Source organism: Zeus faber, assembly GCF_960531495.2.
Source record: "Zeus faber genome assembly, chromosome: 14".
Classification (NCBI taxonomy): domain Eukaryota; kingdom Metazoa; phylum Chordata; class Actinopteri; order Zeiformes; family Zeidae; genus Zeus; species Zeus faber.
Genome location: NC_137200.1, coordinates 19,393,316 through 19,414,697, shown reverse-complemented (window position 1 = coordinate 19,414,697; position 21,382 = coordinate 19,393,316). Strand labels below are relative to the sequence as shown.

Sequence of the window (21,382 nt, the reverse complement as noted above, 5' to 3'; positions counted from 1 at the left end):
GCCACGTTTTTGTTTTTTTTTGCTCTGACCTAATAAAAATAATAATAATGAAATAAAATAATAATAATAATAATAATAATAATAATTATAATAATTTTAAATAAAAAGAAACCTGGAAGCGGAATTTTTTTCTTTTCTGAACCGGGAGTTTCCACCTCTGCCAATGGAGAGAGAGAGAGAGATCGAGGGATTTGTTCCCCCCGTCAGCCTCCCTCGTGGCCGGGGTGAACCCCCGTACGAGCGTAATACTGATGCTGCGGGATGTCACAAGACAACGGAAACGCCAAAAAGTGTGAAAGCGTAAAGCACGACGAGGCGGTGCGAGGTTTCGCCACCGGTTTCGGTGAGTGACAGGTGTGCGTTGAAGCGTTCTGCCTTTAATATCCACAAAGAGCATTCAAGTAAAAACAGGACGGGTCAGGGTGTCGTAACAAGATGTGAACGGGCACGGGTATGTATTCACTCCCCACCGTTGTAAACCTCGTCGCGGTGCCACCTCACGGTCCCTCCGTTTAAAAAGCTTGCGTTGAAACATCGGGTAACCTCGTGAGGCCTGAGCATAATAAAAAAAATAATAATAATAATAATAATAAAACGACAGAGACGGAAACAAAGGCAACAGTCTAAAACGTCACTTTGGTGGATATTCACGGAGATAAGCCGAGTCAGCTCAATATCAAACAGCGCATTTTTTGTATAAAAGCAAGGTGTAACCGGTAATCTCTTGTACTCCTGATGACACGCAGGTATTAAGTTAAAACATTTAAAAGCACAGTAAAGCTAGGGCGGTGCTAATATCTGACACGGAACCATATTTCACAGAGCAGTCTCGAGCCAAAAAGGACCCTGAAGAGATATTCACTGACGACACGCAGCCCTTGAGTGACAAAATAGAAACACAGTTGATGCGTCGGAGAAAAATAACACCCACATTACTGCGTTCAAAAATATAGACTTTTTTTTTCTTTTTCTTGTTTTTTTTTTTTTTCGTTTTTTTGGCCAGAAGATCACCGGGCACGTGAAGACGTCCTTCTCTCTTAGTGGCGTGTCTCTGACGCAAAAGGCCCCCTCGCACGTGCCCGTGAAGCCGTGCGAACGTGCAGTGGACAACGTGCAGTCGCCTACAATTCTAAGGAGTGGATACGCTCCGTCGGGGGGGACGACGACGACGACGACGCTCTTCGCCGCGGTCCAAAGTTGAAGTAAAAAAAAAAAAAAAAAAAAGGAATCCGAAAAATCAGTTGATCGTCTCGGGATTGTCAGAACGTGAACGACGGAGCAGGCAGTAGGTGGAAGGAAAGCTCATGCAGAGATTCGGGGGAGCCGGGGAGAAGGCCTTGTCCTCATTCCCTTCCGCGTCCGTCGCCTTGCGACGCGTAAGCGGCCCGAGCCGGGGGGGGGGGGGTTGGGTCGCACGCCACCGGCAACGTCTCTGCGGCCGCTCCCCCTTTTCGGCTTCAGGTGGGACGGGGGGACGGAGAACCGCGCCCGCCTTCCTCTTCGGCGCCGGAGCCTCTGGGAGGGTCGCGGCCGCTGTCGTGGCTCCGCAGGTCCATCCCCTCCAGCTCCCCCTCCAGCTCCCCCTCCCGCTCGCCGGGCTCAGCCGTCTGGGCTCGCACCGACTCGCAGTACTCGTCGTCGACGCTCAGAATGTCCGTCTCCTTCACCGGCATGCCCTGGTCGTCCCAGCAGCCCATGTCGAACTGCTCCTCCACCCAGCGGTCCGTGTCCTCTCCCTGGGGTTCGAGGGATTGCAGCAGGGGGTAGTCGCGGTCGCCGCCGCCGCCGTCCTCGCCGCCGCCGCCGCCGTCCTCGCCGCCGTGGAAGAGCAGGTCGGTGTCGATGATGAAACGGTTCCTCGCCAGCTTCCGGTGGCTCAGCGTTCGAGGCGGAGCAGACGCTTGATAGGGAAAAAAAAAAAGGAAACGCAAATGGAAACTACAGGATGTGTCTGCAAACCATGGTGTGGAGTAGAAACATCACTTTAAGGTGTGGTCACGCGTCAAGGGAGGGAGCTCAGGTTCCGACCTTGCGTTATTCAGAGTTTCAAACGAGCTCTTGGCAGGCACTTACAGCGGAGCACCGATTAACATTCAGTATTCGGAGGCTTGCTCACCTGTTCGGTTTATGGACGCCTGTGCGCCTTTGAGGGCACACAGGCGTTTGCCCCCGAAGGGCACGTACTGCTGGGCGGGCGGCAGAGCCTCTGTCTTGAGCAGCTGGCGTCGCTGCTTCTCCCTCAGAATGGAGTGAACGGCTTTCAGGAAATCCTTCTTCGTCTCTGGAGAGCTGGAGACAGAAACATGCAATGCCATCATTTGATGCACGGCATTGTACCTAGGTGCAAAGGCTACCTTTAGGGGTACAATGGCTACCTTTAAAGGTACATTGGGTACCTTTAAAGGTACAATGGCTACCTTTAAGGGTACAATGGCTACCTTTAGGGGTATAATGGTTACCTTTAAGGATACAATGGCTACCTTTAAGGGTAAAATGACAACCTATAGGGGTACAATGGCTACCTTTAAAGGTATAATGGTTACCTTTAAGGATACAATGGCTACCTTTAGTGGTACAATGGCTACCTTTAAGGGTAAAATGGCTACCTTTAATGGTACAATGGCTACCTTAAGGGGTACAATGGCTAACATATGCTCATTGTAGCCTTGGCATTAAAACCTCTTTGTTATTTTGCACCTCCTGTGAATTTGGCCTTTATAGGGTACAGCTGACGTTCCATTGCGGGCCTTGATGCACGATGCTGTACTTTATTTCTACAGCAGGAGTGTACATGCTGAGGTTCAGCTACCAGTGTGTGTACGAGTGACAAAACCGTACCTGCAACACAACTGGAAGGTTCTCTCCGGTCGTCCCTCGGACTCAGACCTCGTGTGAACGATCTCACAGGATGACGTGCAGGCAGAGTCTGAGAAGGGGGGCGGGAGGGAGAGAGAGAGGGAGATGTTCTTTCTTTTTCCTTCCGTCCATTTCTTCCTTTCCCATTCAGAGCCTACCGTTTGGACAACGAATGTCCGCTGCCTGGAGCCGGATGTGAAAAAGATTGTGTGCGGGGGGGGGGGGCTACTTGAGAATATTTATCTTTTTTCCTCTGGCAGATGGCGTCAGGCAACAACATCGTTGGAATCTGGGTCTCCTGGTGCATCAGGTCAACAGGCGAAACTTCGGTGGATTTAGTTTAGCTCATAAACACAAGTTTTGAAGAGCAGATTTGCCGAACACCCCTTAACTCATAATGATATTCAGTCGTATTGGGTTTATTGCGTCTGATCCCTATTAATTTCCCCCCTCCATAGAGAGCACACTACCGTATGTTAATTGAGAAAATTGGGCAGAGCAATATAAAATAAAAATGTTACACATAATTTTTGTTTCGTGCTTTAAGAAGGGCGTTTTGGTTCCGTAGCCCTCAATGTAGTTGTGCTGTAGCGTGGTGTCTTTTCTGAAGGTGGGGGGAACGGGTGATCCCTCAGCCCTCAGAGGATTTGGAACAAGGGCGCAGGCGTACTTCATAATGCCAAATAATGATTGAAATTAAACCGTACTTGCAAGTGCGCGGACTTGGAGAGAGTCCGTGGCGATCATGTGATGGAAAGGGAACGGATCCTTGTCGTCGACCTCCGCCGCTGGGTTGGACACTCCCTGGAACACAGACGGGGTTGCGACGCGGTCATGCCACGGCGGACGGCGCGAAAGGCAGCCGCACATCCGAGCAGGACCGGAAACGATGGAACATCTACTGTGCGGTGAAAAGGTCTAGTCCGTTTACTTTGCTGACCGCAAATTCTCTTTTTCAATGTGACCTGAATATCCCCCCTTAATGGGAGCCGTTACTCTTGTTATGTTTTGATGACCTCAAAAAGGGTACTCGAGGCCCCCCAAACAATGGACTCTAGAAGAAGGCCTTAGCCCCCCGGCCTGTCAATACAAATGTCTGGGACTGCAGTTCACATTTTATGAAAACAAAATGGTTAACGTCACACTTACGTATCGCCCCTTTTTCCGTCGCTTTTTGGAGCAGTCTTTGTACACAAAGACAACTGCTGTTTTAAACACTAGATACGAGAGAGAGAGAGAGGGAGAGAGAGAGAGAAATAGTGCCGTTTACTACCTATAGAAGACTTTATAGTTATACATATACTGTATATTTCAAAACGAATATTTTTGTACTTTTCCTCCACTACATTTATCTGTAATACCTTCAATTACAAGATAATATTAATAATTGTGGTGCAGGGGTGGTGTGGATTAAGCAGCCACACCTGTCTTGGGTCCAGGTAATTGGGGCCGTGATCAGGGGTGGCTGTACGCCTGTTGCTTGTCAGAGCAATCAACGAGCAACAGGTAAATCACCCATCCCCTCTGTCGTGACATGTAAAATGGTGCGTTTGCAACATCTCTGTGTCGGAGGGCCCTGAAAATGCCACTCGGGTGACGTGTGGCAGGTAGAACTGCCACAGTAATAAAAATAAAATAATAATTAATGATTTTTTTGTTTGTTTGTTTATAATAAAAAGCCATATAATTTTTTTTTTTCCTCACACAAGCGACAATGTTTCAGACTGTAAACAATAAAGACAACCAAAACTGGACCTTCAGTGTTTTTAGCCAACCAATCCATAGCGTTAAATATTGATATGAATCAATATATAACCAGTAGTGAAGAAGACATGTAAAGCACTATATAGCAAGTTCAGATTGGGGTTTAAACGTTAAAACCTACCAAAGGCAGCCAGTTCTGGGCCTTTTTTGCTCTTGACCAGGGAGGATGGAGGGTTGATCCAGGCCACGGTGGCGTGCATCAGCAGGTCTCCCATGGAGAGGTCCGCCACCTGCAACACCAATAAATCACACACTTCATTTAGCATTGAGTGTTTAGTCCACGCTTAAGTACGACACAGTACAGAATTTTTAGGTTTATTGTTAATTTCTAGGTATATTGTATAATGATAATTTATTTATTGTAATTGTTTTATTGTTTAGTGTGTATTCCTAATCTTTCTCTTATTTTATAGTTATTGTGTATTGCCAGTTTTCCAACTCTTTCTCTCAGTTTATGGGATATTGACATTTTATTTTTTCAATTTTTATTTTTAATTCTATTGCCTATTTTGATGTGATCTGCTGTGACACTGCAATTTCCCTCTGGGGATGAATAAAGTATCTATCTATCTATCTATCTATCTATCTATCTATCTATCTATCTATCTATCTATCTATCTATCTATCTATCTATCTATCTATCTATCTATCTATCTATCTATCTATCTATCTATCTATCTATCATCCATCCATCCATCTATGTATCTATCTATAGTATCTACAGTATCTACGGAATCTATCGACCTATTATCTTCTTAAAGCACAATATCTGAATCTATAATGCAGATGACGAAAAATAAAAGGATGTATCAAACTGTAAATCTCACCTCTTTCTTATCGGCGGTCTGTTTGCTGATCAGCTGGTCGAAAACGGCACCGTACTCCTCGTGGAGCTTCTGCATGTCGTTGATGTGGCTCGCCACCTTGTTCATGGCCTTCATGGCAACTGAGCGAGAGAAACAAAACAAAATGCTATCATCAGACAATCATTTAATACAGTATTATTACTGTAGGTAGCACACCACTACTATTTTCACTATACCACTTCTAATTCCAATAATATTATATTCTCCGATAGCAATGCTCCATTTTGGTCCAGTATCCGCTCAACATCAGTTCTAACAGACGACTCTTAGATTTACTTTAAAATGATCTTTATTTATTTGAAATTGTTTGAGTTTGGCCTCTGGGCTAGCAGACAGCAAACAAGGCAAGCAAGCAGGCAGCAAAGCAGGTAGGGCAGGAGAGACTGGCTGCTTGAATAGGCTGGCCAAATAAGGGCGTGAAAGCTTGTGGCGCCGTCAAGTTGTCCGACAGAAGTACTTGCGCATAATTTACAGGTATCGGTCCGGCCGACATTTTGCATCACAATTGGCATTACCTGCCGCAAAGAGACATCAAGCACGTCCTACCGTTGAGGTGGTAGTGTTCCTCGCTGTCGGTGTCGGTGAGGGAGTAAAGCTCCCTCAGCAGCAGCGGGTACTTGAGGACCCTCTGGATGGGTTTGATCAGATACGACTCCAGCGTGAAGGAATGCTGCTGCCGGGGGTTCCTCTCGGACAGGAAGGTCTTGAAGTCCGGGTCCGTCTTTGCTGGAGTAGCGGGAAACACAAATATTTAGGGGGGGGGGGTAAGTACCATCCACGCATAATGCCGCTTTTTCTTGGTGAGAATCTTAAGAGCAATGATGCACGAATAAAATGGAAAGATAAGCCAAAACGGTATAGTTAGGCAAGGCACTTGTGGACTGTGACATCTGAAAGGCCTTCATTAGAGGACTAAGTGATTAAAAACGCACCCATAGCATCCTCTATCACGATGAAGCGTGAAGACCAAGATATCAAAGTGGAGTCCATTAACCATTTGAAATTTGTTTAATTAATCATGCTACTGCGTCTTTCGGAGATAACGGCACCGCTAGTGAAGCCCCTTGGACCTCCATTTTTACACCAACTCTAAACCAGTCAACAAGACCACCACAATTGTTTCCCGCTTCAAGTTCAAGTTCAAGAGATTATTTGTCACATACATACACATACAGTCGTGCATATATGCAGTGAAATGTCATGACACCCGGTGATTACGCACAAGCTCTATAAGCTCGAAAAATAATCAAATGTGCGTTCATGTCTTTACCTTTAGCCAGAACCTTGGGGACTTTGGTGTGGCTCGCACAGAAGGCGCTGTAGATCTTGAAACGGTCGGCGTAGTACAGGAACGACCCACCCAGGGAAAACAACACCTTCTGCGGAGACGCGCGAGAAACCACCTTTTGTTAGTGCGCCAAGCATGTAAGGGTGTGTTCCGGTCAATATCGACTTACACACCATTACTAGGGACCACGAAATGTTAAGAAAGAGACATTCTCGTGCCTTGAACTGCTCCACCCGCTCCAGTTTGTCCAGATCCGGCACCAGCCGAATTCCGTCCTCTAGGGTCTGCAGGAACTCCACCTGGAACTCCACCATTTCCCTGAGGTTTCCGAACAGGACGTCCAGCTACGGCAGACACAGCGTCCATGAGTGACAAACACGTTACAACGCCACAAGGAAATGACATATATTCATCGGGTTGGGGGGGGGGTTACCTCATCCTGTGTGAGGAAGCGTTCCTTCTGCAGTGGTTTTAGGTAGCGCTCGATCAGGCAGCTGAGGTCCTGAGAGACAACCAAGAGATTGGTATGAGCGCAGGTGTTTAAAAATGCTGAACCTGATCCCAGGCAACACAAAACCATTGATTTGCAGGTATTATTGTATGCATATTCCCGTATCATCATCCCGTACGGTATATCCATCTTTAGCTTAACTTATCCTGTGCTTAGAACGGATTTTTGCAAATTTTTGTATATTTTTGTATATTTGTATATCCCTTTTATTGGCTCTTTAATTTGTATATTTGGCTATTTCTATTAATTGTATTCATAGTTGTTATTTATTATTAAAAAAATAGATTTTTTTTTTTTTTTTTTTTTTTACTTTTCTTTTTATGACAGTTGTCCATATAGGGACAATACTGCACAAACTGTAATAACTTACAAAGGATTAATTTATGATCATAATTCATACCCATACTAATAACTTATCCTGTTATATTCTGTATATTCATATATATTTGACTGTTTCCGTTTTGTACTTTTTCAGCTATTTGTGTATATTTGGAAAACTTGTTTTTATTTTATGTTCTTATCATTTAATTTTGGTCTTATTTATTTATTCATCTGTTAAGCTAAAAGAAAAAAAAAACTGTTTTTTGTGCTAACGGTCTATAGTATAAATGAAGAGCACAGAGCCAAGCACTGACTTTGCCGTAAGTCTTCTCCGTCTCCACCAGCTCGCTGATGACCTTGCGGAGTTTGTCGGCGTGGGAAAGCTTTCGCTTGGTGGCGCCTCCCGCTGCGGGTGGCATGGCCGACACGGGGCTGGGAGACAGGGACGAGGACGATGATGAAGAGGACGAGGCCACGGGGCACTCCGGGGGGTTCATGTCATGGAGACTGCGACAGAAAACTGTGACCTGCTCTGTGCTCTGGAGAGAGAGAGAGAGAGAGAGAGAGAGAAAAAAAAAGGGGGGGGTCCTCATTTAAAAAAACTCACTTTTTCAGTGCTTGTGCGCATACATTTGGGTCTCTGGTGGGCCTAGTAAAAAATAAATAAATACACACAAACTGTGACATTTCGCAGACAGTTCTCTGTGGCCGGCTTTAGTCAGGAAACAACCCGATTCGATTTGCGATCCGTTCCTACGTCACTAGTAGCTTCATTAGAATGAAAACCACCCCCCATCAGAGTGACTAAACCCATGGCTGGAGAATGACAAGCACCGCCGGGAACTGCTCTGATGGCTTCACAGACCAGCACAAATCTTTTAAAAGAAAGATGAGTTAAGACCAACTGTCCGTGAAGAAACTGCAGACGAGGGAAATTAACAAAAAATAGCAAAATCGCTTTTTCAGTGCTTGTGCACATTGGGTCTCTGGTGGGCCTACTAACACACAAAGTGTGAAATTAGATAACTCTGTCAGTTTGTTGTGAGCTGACTATTTTAGAAAACACGCGGTGAAACAAGCTATTCAGATTTGCGATCCCTTCCTACGGAAGATTCAAGTGTACTGATGAGGTGAAATCGGTGAAAGTTTACAGAGAAATACCATGGAGGAGTTAAGCTCAAACCCCATTGGCTCACAGAACTAGGGGCCTCAAGAGGATGACTCCACCCACAAAAAAACAGGTTATGGTTTTCAGGAATGTAAGAATGGCTAGAATGCATAATCTGAGTGGCATTTTCAGCCAAAAATATTAAAAACGTGTTTTGGGGACCTCAGAGACTTATATTAACTTGTTTAAAATGAGCATATTAGGTTCCCTTTGAAATTCATCTTAAATTTGGATGACGTGGCGTGACGTGGAATCCGATGATTTTACAAGAAGACCAAGATCTGCTCAAATAGCTGCCATCAGCCCTTATGTAAAAATCGTGACAGGTCTAACCATACCATGCATCTATCAATGGTTATTGAAAAAAAACAAAAACATACTTTACTAATGCTCTTAATGCTGACACTATAGACTAATGAACGCAGATATTAGGTGTACTAAAATGGATAAACAGGATCTACAATATGAAACAAGAAACTGGTTGCAACAATTTGAAACCACACCCCACCCCAACAGACAGAACATAGCATACATGAGCAGACCTGCACGACAAAAACCAAAGTTAGCAGGGACTTAGTGTTTGAAAGGAGGGCGGCTGCCCTTTTAGAATGAGGCACAACCCGAGCGCACGGCGGACACTGTAAATGATGTGTTAAGCCTGATGGTGCCTAATGCCTGACAGAAAAGCACATGGGTAGGTTACCATGTGTGGAGACACCAGCAGGGCCGTAAAAAGATTAAAAATACAGAGACCAACACCACGGACAGAAGCTGTCTATCCATTCATGGAGGGTGATCCTTGAAAAGGGAACGCAGGGAGTATGGAAGCGCGAGCCACAGAGAGTGGATGTGTCGAGATCGATCTGAAACGCGGCGCACGTACTAGGCTCGCTGTCCCCCGTGGGATTTTAATGGCGATAATACTGTATTTATACGACATACTGTACTTTAATGCTGTCTCAAAGGCTGCCTTGCAGTGCAGCGGTCGAATTAAGGAGCCCCAACCCCACACAAGGAGGTGCCTAACCCTAAAACTTGGCCCTACCCCACACAAGGAGGTACCCAAACCATCCCAGAACCTAAATCTTGGCCCTACCCCACACAAGGAGGTGCCTAAGCCTAAAACTTGGCCCTACCCCACACAAGGACGTGCCTAACCCTAAAACTTGGCCCTACCTCACACAAGGACGTGCCCAACCCTAAAACTTGGCCCTACTCCACACAAGGAGGTTCCCAACCCATCCCAGAACCTAAACATTGGCCCTACCCCACACAAGTGGGTGTCTAACCCTAAAACTTGGCCCTACCCCACACAAGGAGGTGCCCAATCCATCCCAAACCTGACTCTTTCCCACACAGGGAGGTGCCCAACCCATCCCAGAACCTAAACCTTGGTCCTACCCCACACAAGGGGGTGCCTAACCCTAATACTTGGCCCTACCCCACACAGGGAGGCGCCCAAACCATCCCAGAAGCTAAACTTTGGCCCTACCCGACACAAGGAGGTGCCTAACCCGTAAAGTAAGACAGTTGGAGCAGAATCAAATTAGGGGTGAATGTCTCTACCGACTTCTTTCATCATATCACCATCACTGTCACTTCTTTCATCACATTATATGGACACGACGGCGTCATCGGTCAAAGACTATTTTATCAGCCTCGGTGGACGCAACATCGTAGGAACAACGGTGGTTAAATCATTTCGGAGATATTGTTCTTGGTGGAGCTGGGCCACCAACAGCACCAAGACAGCCACAAAGTCCACAAGGTTTACTCTAACAAACAGGCAGGGGTCAGAACCAGGAGATCCGTCAGATAAGGCATCTTATCCGATAGGGATTTATTACACCCCACTCAATCACCGAAAACCGTACTACAACGGCCTTTCTTTTCCACCCCAGAATAATTTGTTCTGTGATATAAATAATGTTGTTGCCGTAAGCAAAATTCAATCAGAGATTTTCAAATGTGTTTCCAATCTGCTTCCAAAAGACCGTACATTCATTTCTGTGTGCATGGTAAAACCTTGGTCGACCTGTTAATGACCTGTTAATTGGGAGCGACATTCGAGTGACAGGGATGGAAGCGGGAGGATCACGACCAGTTCTTAATAATGTCATCGATATGTATGGCAGTCGCGGTCATCACTTTTTTAAAAGAAAAATCCCAAAACCCCTGACAAGAGCGTTTATGCCAGGGCTGATCCCATTGGTCCGCATTGAGCCGATCGCCATACTTATGCATCATTTCTGTGTGCATGGAAAAACCTTGGTCAACCTGTTAATGACCTTGTGGAATTGCAGGTCATTTCGTAAGCCACCATACAATTTGCGGGATCATCACGTCCATAAAGACATTTTTGTATATTATTGCGGCGCCATTCTGGGCACAACTGAGGCTCTGACCGGGTGCTTGTGATGTAACCGTGTTTTGTTTTCCAGTGTCAGCGCTGATCACACGGTCGGGTCGAGATTAGCAGAAGGCCCTGTCAGCGGATGCCGCGGGCTGTCGCTGCCGATTCCACGGCCTGCATCCTCGCGGGGCTGCGAGCCGTAACGGGGAAAAAAAAAAAAGTAAAGACGCTCCATTATGGTATTCCAAACCGGTTCTAACGCACCCTAGGATGCCCATGTGCTGAGCCCTGCACAAATGCAAACGGCAACATTCGGACCTCTTCACCTATAGGTTTCGATGGTGGAGTGTGGGACGCCATCGAGGAGATTCGAGATATCTTGTTTGACCAGGGTACCTGGCAAACAACAAGGAAATGAAACACTTGAAACAGGAAACAATTTATGCAAATGATGTGATTTTCCAGGGCAGAGACAGGGGTTGTTTTTCGCTCATGCCTCCAGTTATTACCCTTGTGTTTCCGTGTGTCTCCTGTTTACCCCCCGTCCTTCTCTGATTGTGTACATGCGGTGTGGGCATGGCTCCCTCCCTTGGCGCCCCCCAGCTCCCTCCGGGTTGCGGCCGATTCACCTCACCCGCCCAGCCTGCATATCTACCCTCCATCAGCTCATCAACTCAAAAGTATATCTACTCCGGTTCTCCATCCACTCCTCGGCAGATCCTTGTTTTCCTCTACAGTGTTGGTCTCTGGTTCTCACCCGCTCTGCGATATCACGTTCAGAGCTATTCCTCTTGTTATTCGCGCTCCCTGAACTCAGTGCGTTTCCCTGTGCTTTCCGTTTCACCACCCTCCGGCCCCCCCTGCCTTGTCCACCCGCTTACTGAACCCCCCGAGCCTATCCTCATCCAGCCACGTCCCTTCCCTCGTCCCCCTGTCCTGCTCGGCTCAGCTCTGCCGTCCGCCATCAACTCTCCACCTTCTACCTCGCCTGCTAACCTCATTCCCCTTCATCCTTAGAATAAACCCCTTTAATCGTATTACCTAATGCCATTCCACGTTTTGCCTCGGCTTGTTTAGCCAAACAATAGAAACTCACGGTGACAAGACAGAGGAAAACCCTTCAGGGTTGAAACCAGACTGATCCCAGGAAACAGATACTGTTCAGATTATCTTCAAGATGGACGCCCATTAAACACACGCGTGACTATACACGCGCACACACACATATGAACAGCCCAGAAAGGTGTTGCAATTTCCAATGGGGGTCTCGCCCTTGACCGCCAGAGGAATGAGCGACATTCGAGTGACAGGGATGGAAGCGGGAGGATCATGACCAGTTCTTAATAATCTCATCGATATGTATGGCAGTCGCGGTCATCAATTTTTTAAAAGAAAAATCCCAAAACCCCTGACAAGAGCGTTTATGCCAGGGCTGATCCCATTGGTCCGCATTGAGCCGATCGCCATACTTATGCATGAGATCGGTGGTGATGAAATCAGTTGATCTCTAACACTAATACCGTCAACCAAACAGTTCAACCCAGTAAATCCAACTGTTCAAATTTATATTCTTTACTACACAGTAAAGCCCAGCTGGCCCCGATGATGATGATGCCCAGTTATGAAATGACTGTCGATTTGGCCACCAGATCAGAACATCGCTAGTATAGTATATATGACCTGAGCGTTGGTAATCCTGTAGTGAGCCGCAGATCCTGTCAAGTGTGTATGTAAATCACACTTCCAGTGGGAAGCCAAACCCCAGCAACATTTAGTACCATGATATACCGATCCAACCTGACTGAATAATAATAATAATAATAGTAATAATAATAATAACAACAACAACAACAACAACCATGGCCAAACACACACACACACACACACACACACACCCCCCCCACACACACACACACACACACACACACACTTACAACAGTGCAGAATCCTTACCAGCTGTAACAGATCATAGATGGATTCAGAGGGGTGTTTAGAGTTCCTGATCCTCCTAAAGCCTGACATGTTGGCTCCAGATCAAGGAAGAAGTCGGGTTTCCAAACTTTCTGCACAGCTCTCCAATGCAGGTAAAATAACAAACAAAAAAAACAACTATTTCTCTCAGTCAGCCAGTGCCTGTTCGTACCCTATTCTAACAACGAATGACTAGCTGATGATCTTTGAGCTGCTCAACTGATCCATTAAAACTGTAAAAATAAAAGTAAAAATAAAAATAAAAATACAATAAAAATGCCCCCCTGAAAAAGAAGAAACGACTCAGCAGTGTCAAGTGAGGCCGTCGCAGCAAAACAAATAAAATCCAGGACATTTAACGGATTGGATAGCACAGATTTGTAATAAACAACCTCTTCGCCAGTCATAAGCAACTACCTTATCTCACTCCACAGCTTCTATCCAATCAATCGGTTGTTCTGTTATCTCTGTCTCTCTCTCTCTGTGTCTCTCACCCACCCTCTCTCTCTCTCTCTCTCTCTCTCTCTCTCTCTCTCTCCAAATCCCCTGATTACATCTGCACCCTCCCCTTTCATCTCTCCGTTTTTCTCCATCACTCTGGCTGGAACCGATGCATTAGTGCAGCCTTGCAATTTGGATCTTGCAACAGAAAATCTCATGCATACAAGCAACAAACATTCAATCCCATCCAGTTGCATCAGTCTACTCAACGGTTTGGAGTACATCACAGAATTCCGAAGAGAGCGAAACAAGACGATTCTTGTTGTTTTTTGGGGGGGGGGGGTTTCTCTTTGTGAGCATGATATTTGATGCTTGCCATCCCTGAAGAAAATTGCAATTCCAACAAACCCTACATGCCATGAAAAAAACCCCAAAACAGTCGGGTGTGAATGGAAGGGGCGGGGCTGGGTTGCCAAAGCAAAGCTGAGAAACAACTAAAAATTGCCGCTGCAACCTCAAAAGGCAGATACTGGATCCTTGGTCAAACAGGGTCCTGTCATCATGACAAAATTCACATACAAATCTAAACCTAAGGATCATCTGAGCGTACTTGGGATGTTACATACCTTGCCGCACAAAAAAACCCTGTTGTCGTGTTGCCTTGCAAGGAATCACAGTGACTCAGCAAAGGATATAAGAGAGGTATACACCCAATTGGCCATACCTCTCCTGGCCACTTTGGAAACCAATAGTCCTTCCCTGCGATCCATCTTTTTAGATAGAGAGTGTGCGACTGGAGGGAGGGCGGGGAGGGGAAGAGGACAACTGCAGCAAGCCAAAACCTGTTGCCACACCCACCCTCTAAGGAAAAGCATGGAACCTGACGGACTGGATGAAGACATACAAACATACACACATATTTGGCGTCAGGCATCTACTCTAAGGTTTTTAAGGACGTACAACACATTTGCATTTTTGAGCCAAGTGTTTGAACCCCCTACTCCCTCTATGTCATCCTTTAAGGATTATCACTGTTTACGAAACAAACATTGAGGCTTCGAGGCGGGTAGGCCGAACTCTTTTTTCTCGTTTCGGATGGGCTCCCTGGAATCAGGAAAGAAGAGGAATCCGCCTGAGAGATACCGTGCATCTCTGGGATGGTCACGTTTACATAGACGCGCCCACACAGCGAGTCTTAAAGTTGGCGTTTAATCTGAAATCTGGGTAAAACATGTAAATCCATAAATCCCTACAAGGAATGATGGAGGGAGAGAGAGCGAGAGAGATGGACTTTAATCTGTATGATTAACTGAATGGGTGATTACATGTTTTAAGGTTTTTTTTTTTACACACATCCAGTTAATAGTAAATAGTACCAGGCATTGCCCAATAATATTTTATAATTTAGAAATGCACATTTATATAAATCTTGGAAGACAAGTTACAGTCAATTTCAGTACTTATGCCTCAGCGCAGTGCTCCCTCTAATGGCACACAGAAGAATGGAAGGGATAACAAGAGGAGGAGAAGGAGGAGCCGGCGGAAGAGAGACCCGGGACGGTTCATTCACGAACCTAAAGGAGGTGCAACTCCCGGAGCTATGGTGATACAGTTCTCACGGCCCAATCAGGACGGCAGTCGGTGATTGTTATTCATCGTTTTAAACAATCTAAACTCATTCTACATGGCCCCCAGCGCGCCGGATAGAGCTCCATCTGCCAGACTCATCTGTACCTCAGAGAGAACGCTGGCAATCACCCTCACTCAGTGTTACCGTTATCCCAGGCAATCATCGTCTCTTTTCGCATTGATTTATCACATTAAGGGGGGAGGGCTCCATCCTTTTGTCTGGAGAAGGGAACCTCTCCATTTCCTCCGGCAAGCCGGGCGCCCGTTCCGCTAAACGACGCGGATCGCTGCAGTGAATCAGGTAATTAGAACGCGGGGATAATTAAAATTGTCCCGCTTGTCTGGCTGCGGAGTATGCTTCGCTCGAAAGCAAGAGCTTCGGAGGTCTGACATGGCCATGTACACTGGGCTTGTTCCGGGATCCAGAAGGAGAAAGGAGGGAAATTTTTCCCTGGGATTCTCTCGGTCGGGCGGGCCCCGCGTCGGACGACCGGCTGGGCCACAGGAGAAGTGGAAGAGCGTGCAGCTCGGGTCAGGGCGGAGAGGCGGGTAATGGTGGTAGGGCAATGGGGGAGGGAGAGGGAGGCTACTTTCAGAGGCAAGTGCCGCCTGATGTTTATGGTAATGTACTGCCCGGGGCGGGTGGGTGGGTGGGGTGGGAAACTGAAAGTCTATCATGTATTCGAGGAAAAAGGGGGAGGGGGGGGTGGGGCTGGCAGGGGAATCACTTTGTGAAATGAGGAGACGATTGGAAGGTTGAGGGTTAAGACAAAAAAAGGAACAGTGAAGGACGTTCAGACAAGCGCCAGGCTGGCTTCCTCTGACGCCGAGACATTGGCGCCACCCCCCAGTGACCGGGGCAAAACGGGGGGCCCGGTGGCGAGAGCGAGAGAACAGAGACCCAACGACTTGGAAAGGGAGGGCAATCCATGAATTATTGAAGATCAAAATGAAAGATTGGACTGCCTTGACTGTCTTAAAACCGTCTTGCGAGGCCCCGGTCATACAGGTGCATGCATCGAAAGCGATTGGTTCAACTCTGTTTTGATTGGATTCAGTCGAAATATTGTGTCGTTTGCATGGAGCAAAGGAGAAGCTGGCCTGACCTCCGTTTTTTTTTCCAGGACAGGGGCACTAGAGCCCCCGGTGGAGGGATCACTAGAGTCAGTGGCGCAACTTGGTCCCCCAGTCCATCGCCGACACAATCGGCAACGGTGTCGGGGGGAACAGTCCCAAGTTGGAGCTCCGCCACTGGCCTCACACATTACGAGAGAGAGGAGATGACGTTTGGTGCGCGGAGGAGGCTCGGCAGAGGTATGAAACTGGGAAGCCGTACCGGCAAAACTGTGCTGAGGAGCCCAATGGAAAAAGATGGCGTACATAGCATCAGTTCATGAATCACAAATAACTTGGGATTGGACGCGCATGAACAAGCTTCCTGTCTGACCCTGTTAACACACAGACACTGTATATAAAAAGTCAAAACCCTGCACCTAATTCATATTTATAGACATATTATAGCCGAAGAATCTGCTGCCAATTGGCAGAAAATGGTGAAAGCATAAATCACATGGCGCGCTCTCTATAAACTCTCCCATGCACAGTCGCCCTCCGACGGTGGCAATGCAGCCATTCCAAATTTGACACGCCCCCCAGTTGGACAGCCTTTTATAGCCATTATATCCATTATATCCAATTTGTGTGTAATCGGCATTTAGTTAGAATTAACTGACACCGACTGATCAACCACACCGACTGCCAATCATTTACATACATATGCCTGTCAGATCCACCCGTCATTCGGTTGTCTTAGCTTTCGCAACCCACCACCTCCCCAGTCGCCACCTCTCTCACCCTCTCCCTCCCTTTCTCCATCCTTCAGGAACCACCAGGGAGATCCGAGGGCACGGCCGAGGCCCGGTGCCCTTAAGACTCTTCATGTTAAGACTTCCTCAAGCTTGCCATCAATCCGTCCCACCCATCAGCATGCCGCAGCCACCCACTCAGCAGCATCATACCCTTGCCATTTCTTCCCTCATCCACCATCACCATCATCACCATCATCATCATCATCTCGTGCCTTGTATTACCTCGTACTTTGCGTCATATCTTCAGTGAAATTACGACTCAATCTATCTGTTGCGGTCAGGCCTCTAACTCATGAATTGTGAATCAGAGCTAAACGCTGAAAAAATAAAAGGGACTGGAGACAGACCGTGGGGAGGATTGCGCCTCTTGTGAGACTAAAGTCAAGCCCTGACAATCCTTAGTATGCAAAAAAATGAACCGTTCAGCAAATATTAGGTGTCTGTTCGGTCTCATTGGAGACCAAACAGCTTCAGCTAACTTGGGTGAGCCAAAGAAGCGGGGGGTTGTCGAAACTTCTGAACGACCGTGTCCTTCAAAGCGGACAACAAAACAGATTCAACCAGCGCTACCATTCCAAAGATCCCCGTCTCTCAAGTCGGCATATTGACTTCCCGTCCTCCGAACAGCACACCGCCGCCACGCCACCGCCACTGGAACCGCATTCAGGAAGCGACCGAAAGCTCACTGACACACATCCCGCTGGAGCGGGGCCCCGTCCGACCCCCGCCCCTCTCCTTCTCCCGCCTCGTGTTTCCTTCATGCCCGAGCTTGTCCGTTATATTGAGGGGGATTCGTGGGCGGGAAAACGGTGATCGGGCGTCGCCGCGGTAATGGGAGTGACAGCCGTATCCAAGGGAGACCGGCCGGCACGCGCCTCGTCCCGCCAATTGCCGCGTCGGGCGCTGATGGGAGCGGACACCGCCCTAATGAGATGGAGGAACCGCAAAGCTGTCCGTCCATCTCCCATCAGACACACGCGCGCGCGCACACAGGCATGAAGCACAAAACCACATCTGTTGCAGTCTTTGTTTGCACGTTTGAAATCCTCTTCATTAAGGCTGGGTTCACTTTGTTTGTGTTTACGAAAAACACAGATCTCGCTCATACAGTTCTTTGCCAAAAAACTCTTAGACGAACCTTATCGCCCGATCAAGATTTTCCGCAATTTTTCAAACATAAAACTTTTTGTCTTTTTGTTTGCTTTGTCGACTTTCCTCCTCACCTTATAGCCAGAGACGGTCTTGGCTTTCGGGTCATCGCCGGGGCTCTGCAGGAGCGGCCACGACCCCGCCTCCAGCGTCGCGTCAGGGCTCTCCACCGTCAGCCCCGACATGTCGTCCAGGATGTCCTCTGCACGCGGATGACAACACAGGTTCACGGACTAAGAACGAAATGACACTTTTGCGCTGCTCACAACCATGACATCATCGTGGGAGGCCTTTCGTCTGTTTGCACTTGCTAACTTTCTCTCTGACCCCACGAGCGTGGCATACGGAGCGAGGGTGAAGGCGCCTCGACACCGTTAAAGGAGGGTTCTCATTAATATTCATGTTCTTCTGGACTCCAGCATAAACAACGCCAGCTTGTCAGCTGCTGAGCTGAGAGGTCCAATTTAGTAAGGAATATAAATGGTGCCCTTGAATGGATCAAGGCAGCAAGTCAGAGGGAAGCCGGCGGTGGCCCGCAGGCTCGCTGTGAAACAGCACGGCGCATGGGAAGCACAGAAGTACAGCCCCTCACTACACAGCATGGGGGGTCGCAGTGAAAGATGCAAGTGAAAAGTTAAAAACGACACTATTAAAATAGTACTACATTAAAGCAGGTCTCTTTCAGATATAATTCAATTAAAGATATACAGTATATATGGTATATATATACACATATATATATACACACAGTATGTACTGTATATATGATGAATATAAATATGATTTTTAATTTGATATAATAGTGCTGTTTTGTTAGTCTTGTTGTGCAAAATAAAAAAGATGTGAAATAATGAATATAAGCGAATGAATGTAAACAACTACAGCAACAACTATCTTGCAAAAAGTAATAAAAAGAAATGGGGGATCACACCTTAAGATGTGAAATAAAAAACTGATATTTCATCTGGCAGGGTGATTGTTTAGTTAAGTTGCAAGTGATCCCCGCAACCATGAAGCCAAAATATACCACCTCCAAAAGAGAGATCACAAGAGAGAAAATAAATAGCGTGCACTCTGCCACTTCAACCTCAACTGGAATTATGTCATTCAATTCACCAAACCTACTAACAGATGACTGAACGTTGAAGTGTCACGCAGGTGGCCACTAGGGGGCGCCGCTGGCCCATAGCTCTATGTTTTTGTTTACAGAAAAGTGAGACCACACATTTTTCCATGTTGGCATTCACCGACACCCAACGTGAACTCACTTTGCGTCTCCACCAAGCCGCGACCAATGTCATAGCCACAGGGTGCCACCCTCACCTTCTTTGCGTCTTCACTACGCCGCGACCAATGTCATTGCCACAGGGGGCCCTCCCTCACCTTGGCTCTGGGAGAAGATGTCGGCGGTGGGGTCCAGCTTGCCGTCGGAGCGCCGCGGCGGAAGATGGCACAGGAGCCAGGGGTCGAGCCGGGGCAGCGTGTTGACGCTCAGGGTCAACGCCGGCTGTACGAACGCGGCCCGCAGATCCTCCATCTGCAAGGCGGACGCCGGTTTCCCGTTCAGCAGCACGATCTCGTCGCCGGCCTTCAAGCCTTTGGTGGTCCGCGGGGGGAGCGGCGGGAGAACGGGACGAGAGAGCAAAGGGAAGCGTTGAGAAAGAAAATAACCAGCGGTCCGACAAATTTGCTTCGACGACCAAACGCAGCTTCCGCGGCAAGGTCGGGATTTCCCTGTCGCCCGACATCAACAACGTCCTCCCTGTCGCCCGGAGGCAAAGTGGCTTGCGGCCGAACCCTAACCCTAACCCTGTGAACGTGTAGGGGCGCGTACGAAAAGGAGGGGAATCCGTGCGGGGAAGCAAACATTCAGGTTGATGCCGAGTCCCTCCAAGCCCCCCGCCCGTCGGCCACCTGCGCCCCGCTCTCCTAATTGAGAGTCGCGAATTAATGGGCCGACCAATTAGCAGATGACGCCCGACCCGGCAAGAGCGATTGGTTGTGACAAGGGACCGCACACTACGCAAACAGGACAAAAGGACGCAGACACAATAGCATTTTATAGTGATTTATTTTATACCCTCTAATGGAAACCGCAGACCTCAAACGCGGCGATATATCTTTTATAAAGCACCGAGTGCAGCGCACACACACACACGCACCCGCACCCGCACACGCACACGCACACGCACACACACACACAACGGAACACACTTAGCCCTTAGTTATGACCTAGTTGTCTGAGATGTGAAATGTCAGCTGCAGCGTATAGTCTTTATTGCACAGAGAGAGATAACCCCCTTCCGGCCATACCACTGTGTGCGACCGGGGCTGCATGTGTGTACGTGATTGAATGCGAGCACGCACGAGTTTGTGTAGGGGGGAAGGGGAGAGCAGGGAATTGCGGCAAAGGGGGATGGATGGGGGGGGAGGGCGCCTTTAGGGCTCCTTGTCCAACGCCGCCCTGTTTTTTTTTTTTTTTTTTTTTTTTTCTCCCATACACCCTCCAGTTATTTAAGCACAACCTCTCTCTCGCCCTCCCCATTCATTCCCTTTTTACACATCCTACCGAAACGGTTGCGTGAAAACGTGAGCATCTCGGAAGCATCGTGTCCGACACACTGCATCGGGTGATTCAGAGACGGAGGGTAGAATAGTCCAGTTGGATGTTTTTGTGTAGTCTGGCTGCCACAAGCTCTCTCTATCTGCGCTATCTCGCGGAGGAGGGAAATGTATTCGGACCGTTTATCCCGGGCCGCGGCGAAAGCCTGCCAGGCCGGCGGCGTTTGGGATGGTAATGCGTTGGAGGGCACAATCTCACACTCGAGTAACCTTGGCCCTGACTCCAGGGCGCTGGAGTAGTAAGGCGTGTCATTCTTATATACATCAAAGTGCCGTCCACGGAACCTCTGAGCGCATTTGGAGCATGTTGGGTTTCTCTGGATGAGGCCGATATTTGGTACAGCTACGTGTGTGTGTGTGCGTGTGTGTGTGTGGGGGGGGGGGGGTCCAGGACCGAATGTGCAAACCGTAGTCGTAGCCAGACACTAGACGTTTTGCTGTGTGTGTTATCACCGCGAGCCCAGAAAGGCCCTTCGCGCCTCGCTATCGTTGCGCTAACGATAGCTATGCGAAGCAGCAATTGCTCTGCGATGTTGTCGGCGCGTTTTAGAGTCGGGTCCTTGTCGTGTCGGGCG

General features: G+C 47.8%; 1 protein-coding gene across 1 annotated transcript in view; it reads right to left on the bottom strand.

The window, feature by feature from the left end:
* Nucleotides 1-1,457: 1,457 nt before the first annotated feature.
* The window catches only part of LOC307239920 (rho guanine nucleotide exchange factor TIAM1-like), a gene marked incomplete at its 3' end in the record, with an annotated part of 56,664 nt that continues 36,739 nt past the window's right edge, over nt 1,458-21,382 (bottom strand). Inside the window, exons 16-29 of the mRNA XM_080013497.1 lie at nt 19,569-19,781; nt 18,260-18,387; nt 7,921-8,145; nt 7,208-7,276; nt 6,993-7,118; nt 6,757-6,865; nt 6,033-6,212; nt 5,448-5,566; nt 4,742-4,850; nt 4,006-4,073; nt 3,564-3,660; nt 2,839-2,926; nt 2,117-2,289; nt 1,458-1,900 (exon numbers count right to left, since the gene is read on the bottom strand). Of these exons, the coding sequence (XP_079869623.1) occupies nt 1,458-1,900; nt 2,117-2,289; nt 2,839-2,926; nt 3,564-3,660; nt 4,006-4,073; nt 4,742-4,850; nt 5,448-5,566; nt 6,033-6,212; nt 6,757-6,865; nt 6,993-7,118; nt 7,208-7,276; nt 7,921-8,145; nt 18,260-18,387; nt 19,569-19,781 (2,147 nt within the window). The remainder of the gene's footprint in view (nt 1,901-2,116; nt 2,290-2,838; nt 2,927-3,563; nt 3,661-4,005; nt 4,074-4,741; nt 4,851-5,447; nt 5,567-6,032; nt 6,213-6,756; nt 6,866-6,992; nt 7,119-7,207; nt 7,277-7,920; nt 8,146-18,259; nt 18,388-19,568; nt 19,782-21,382) is intronic.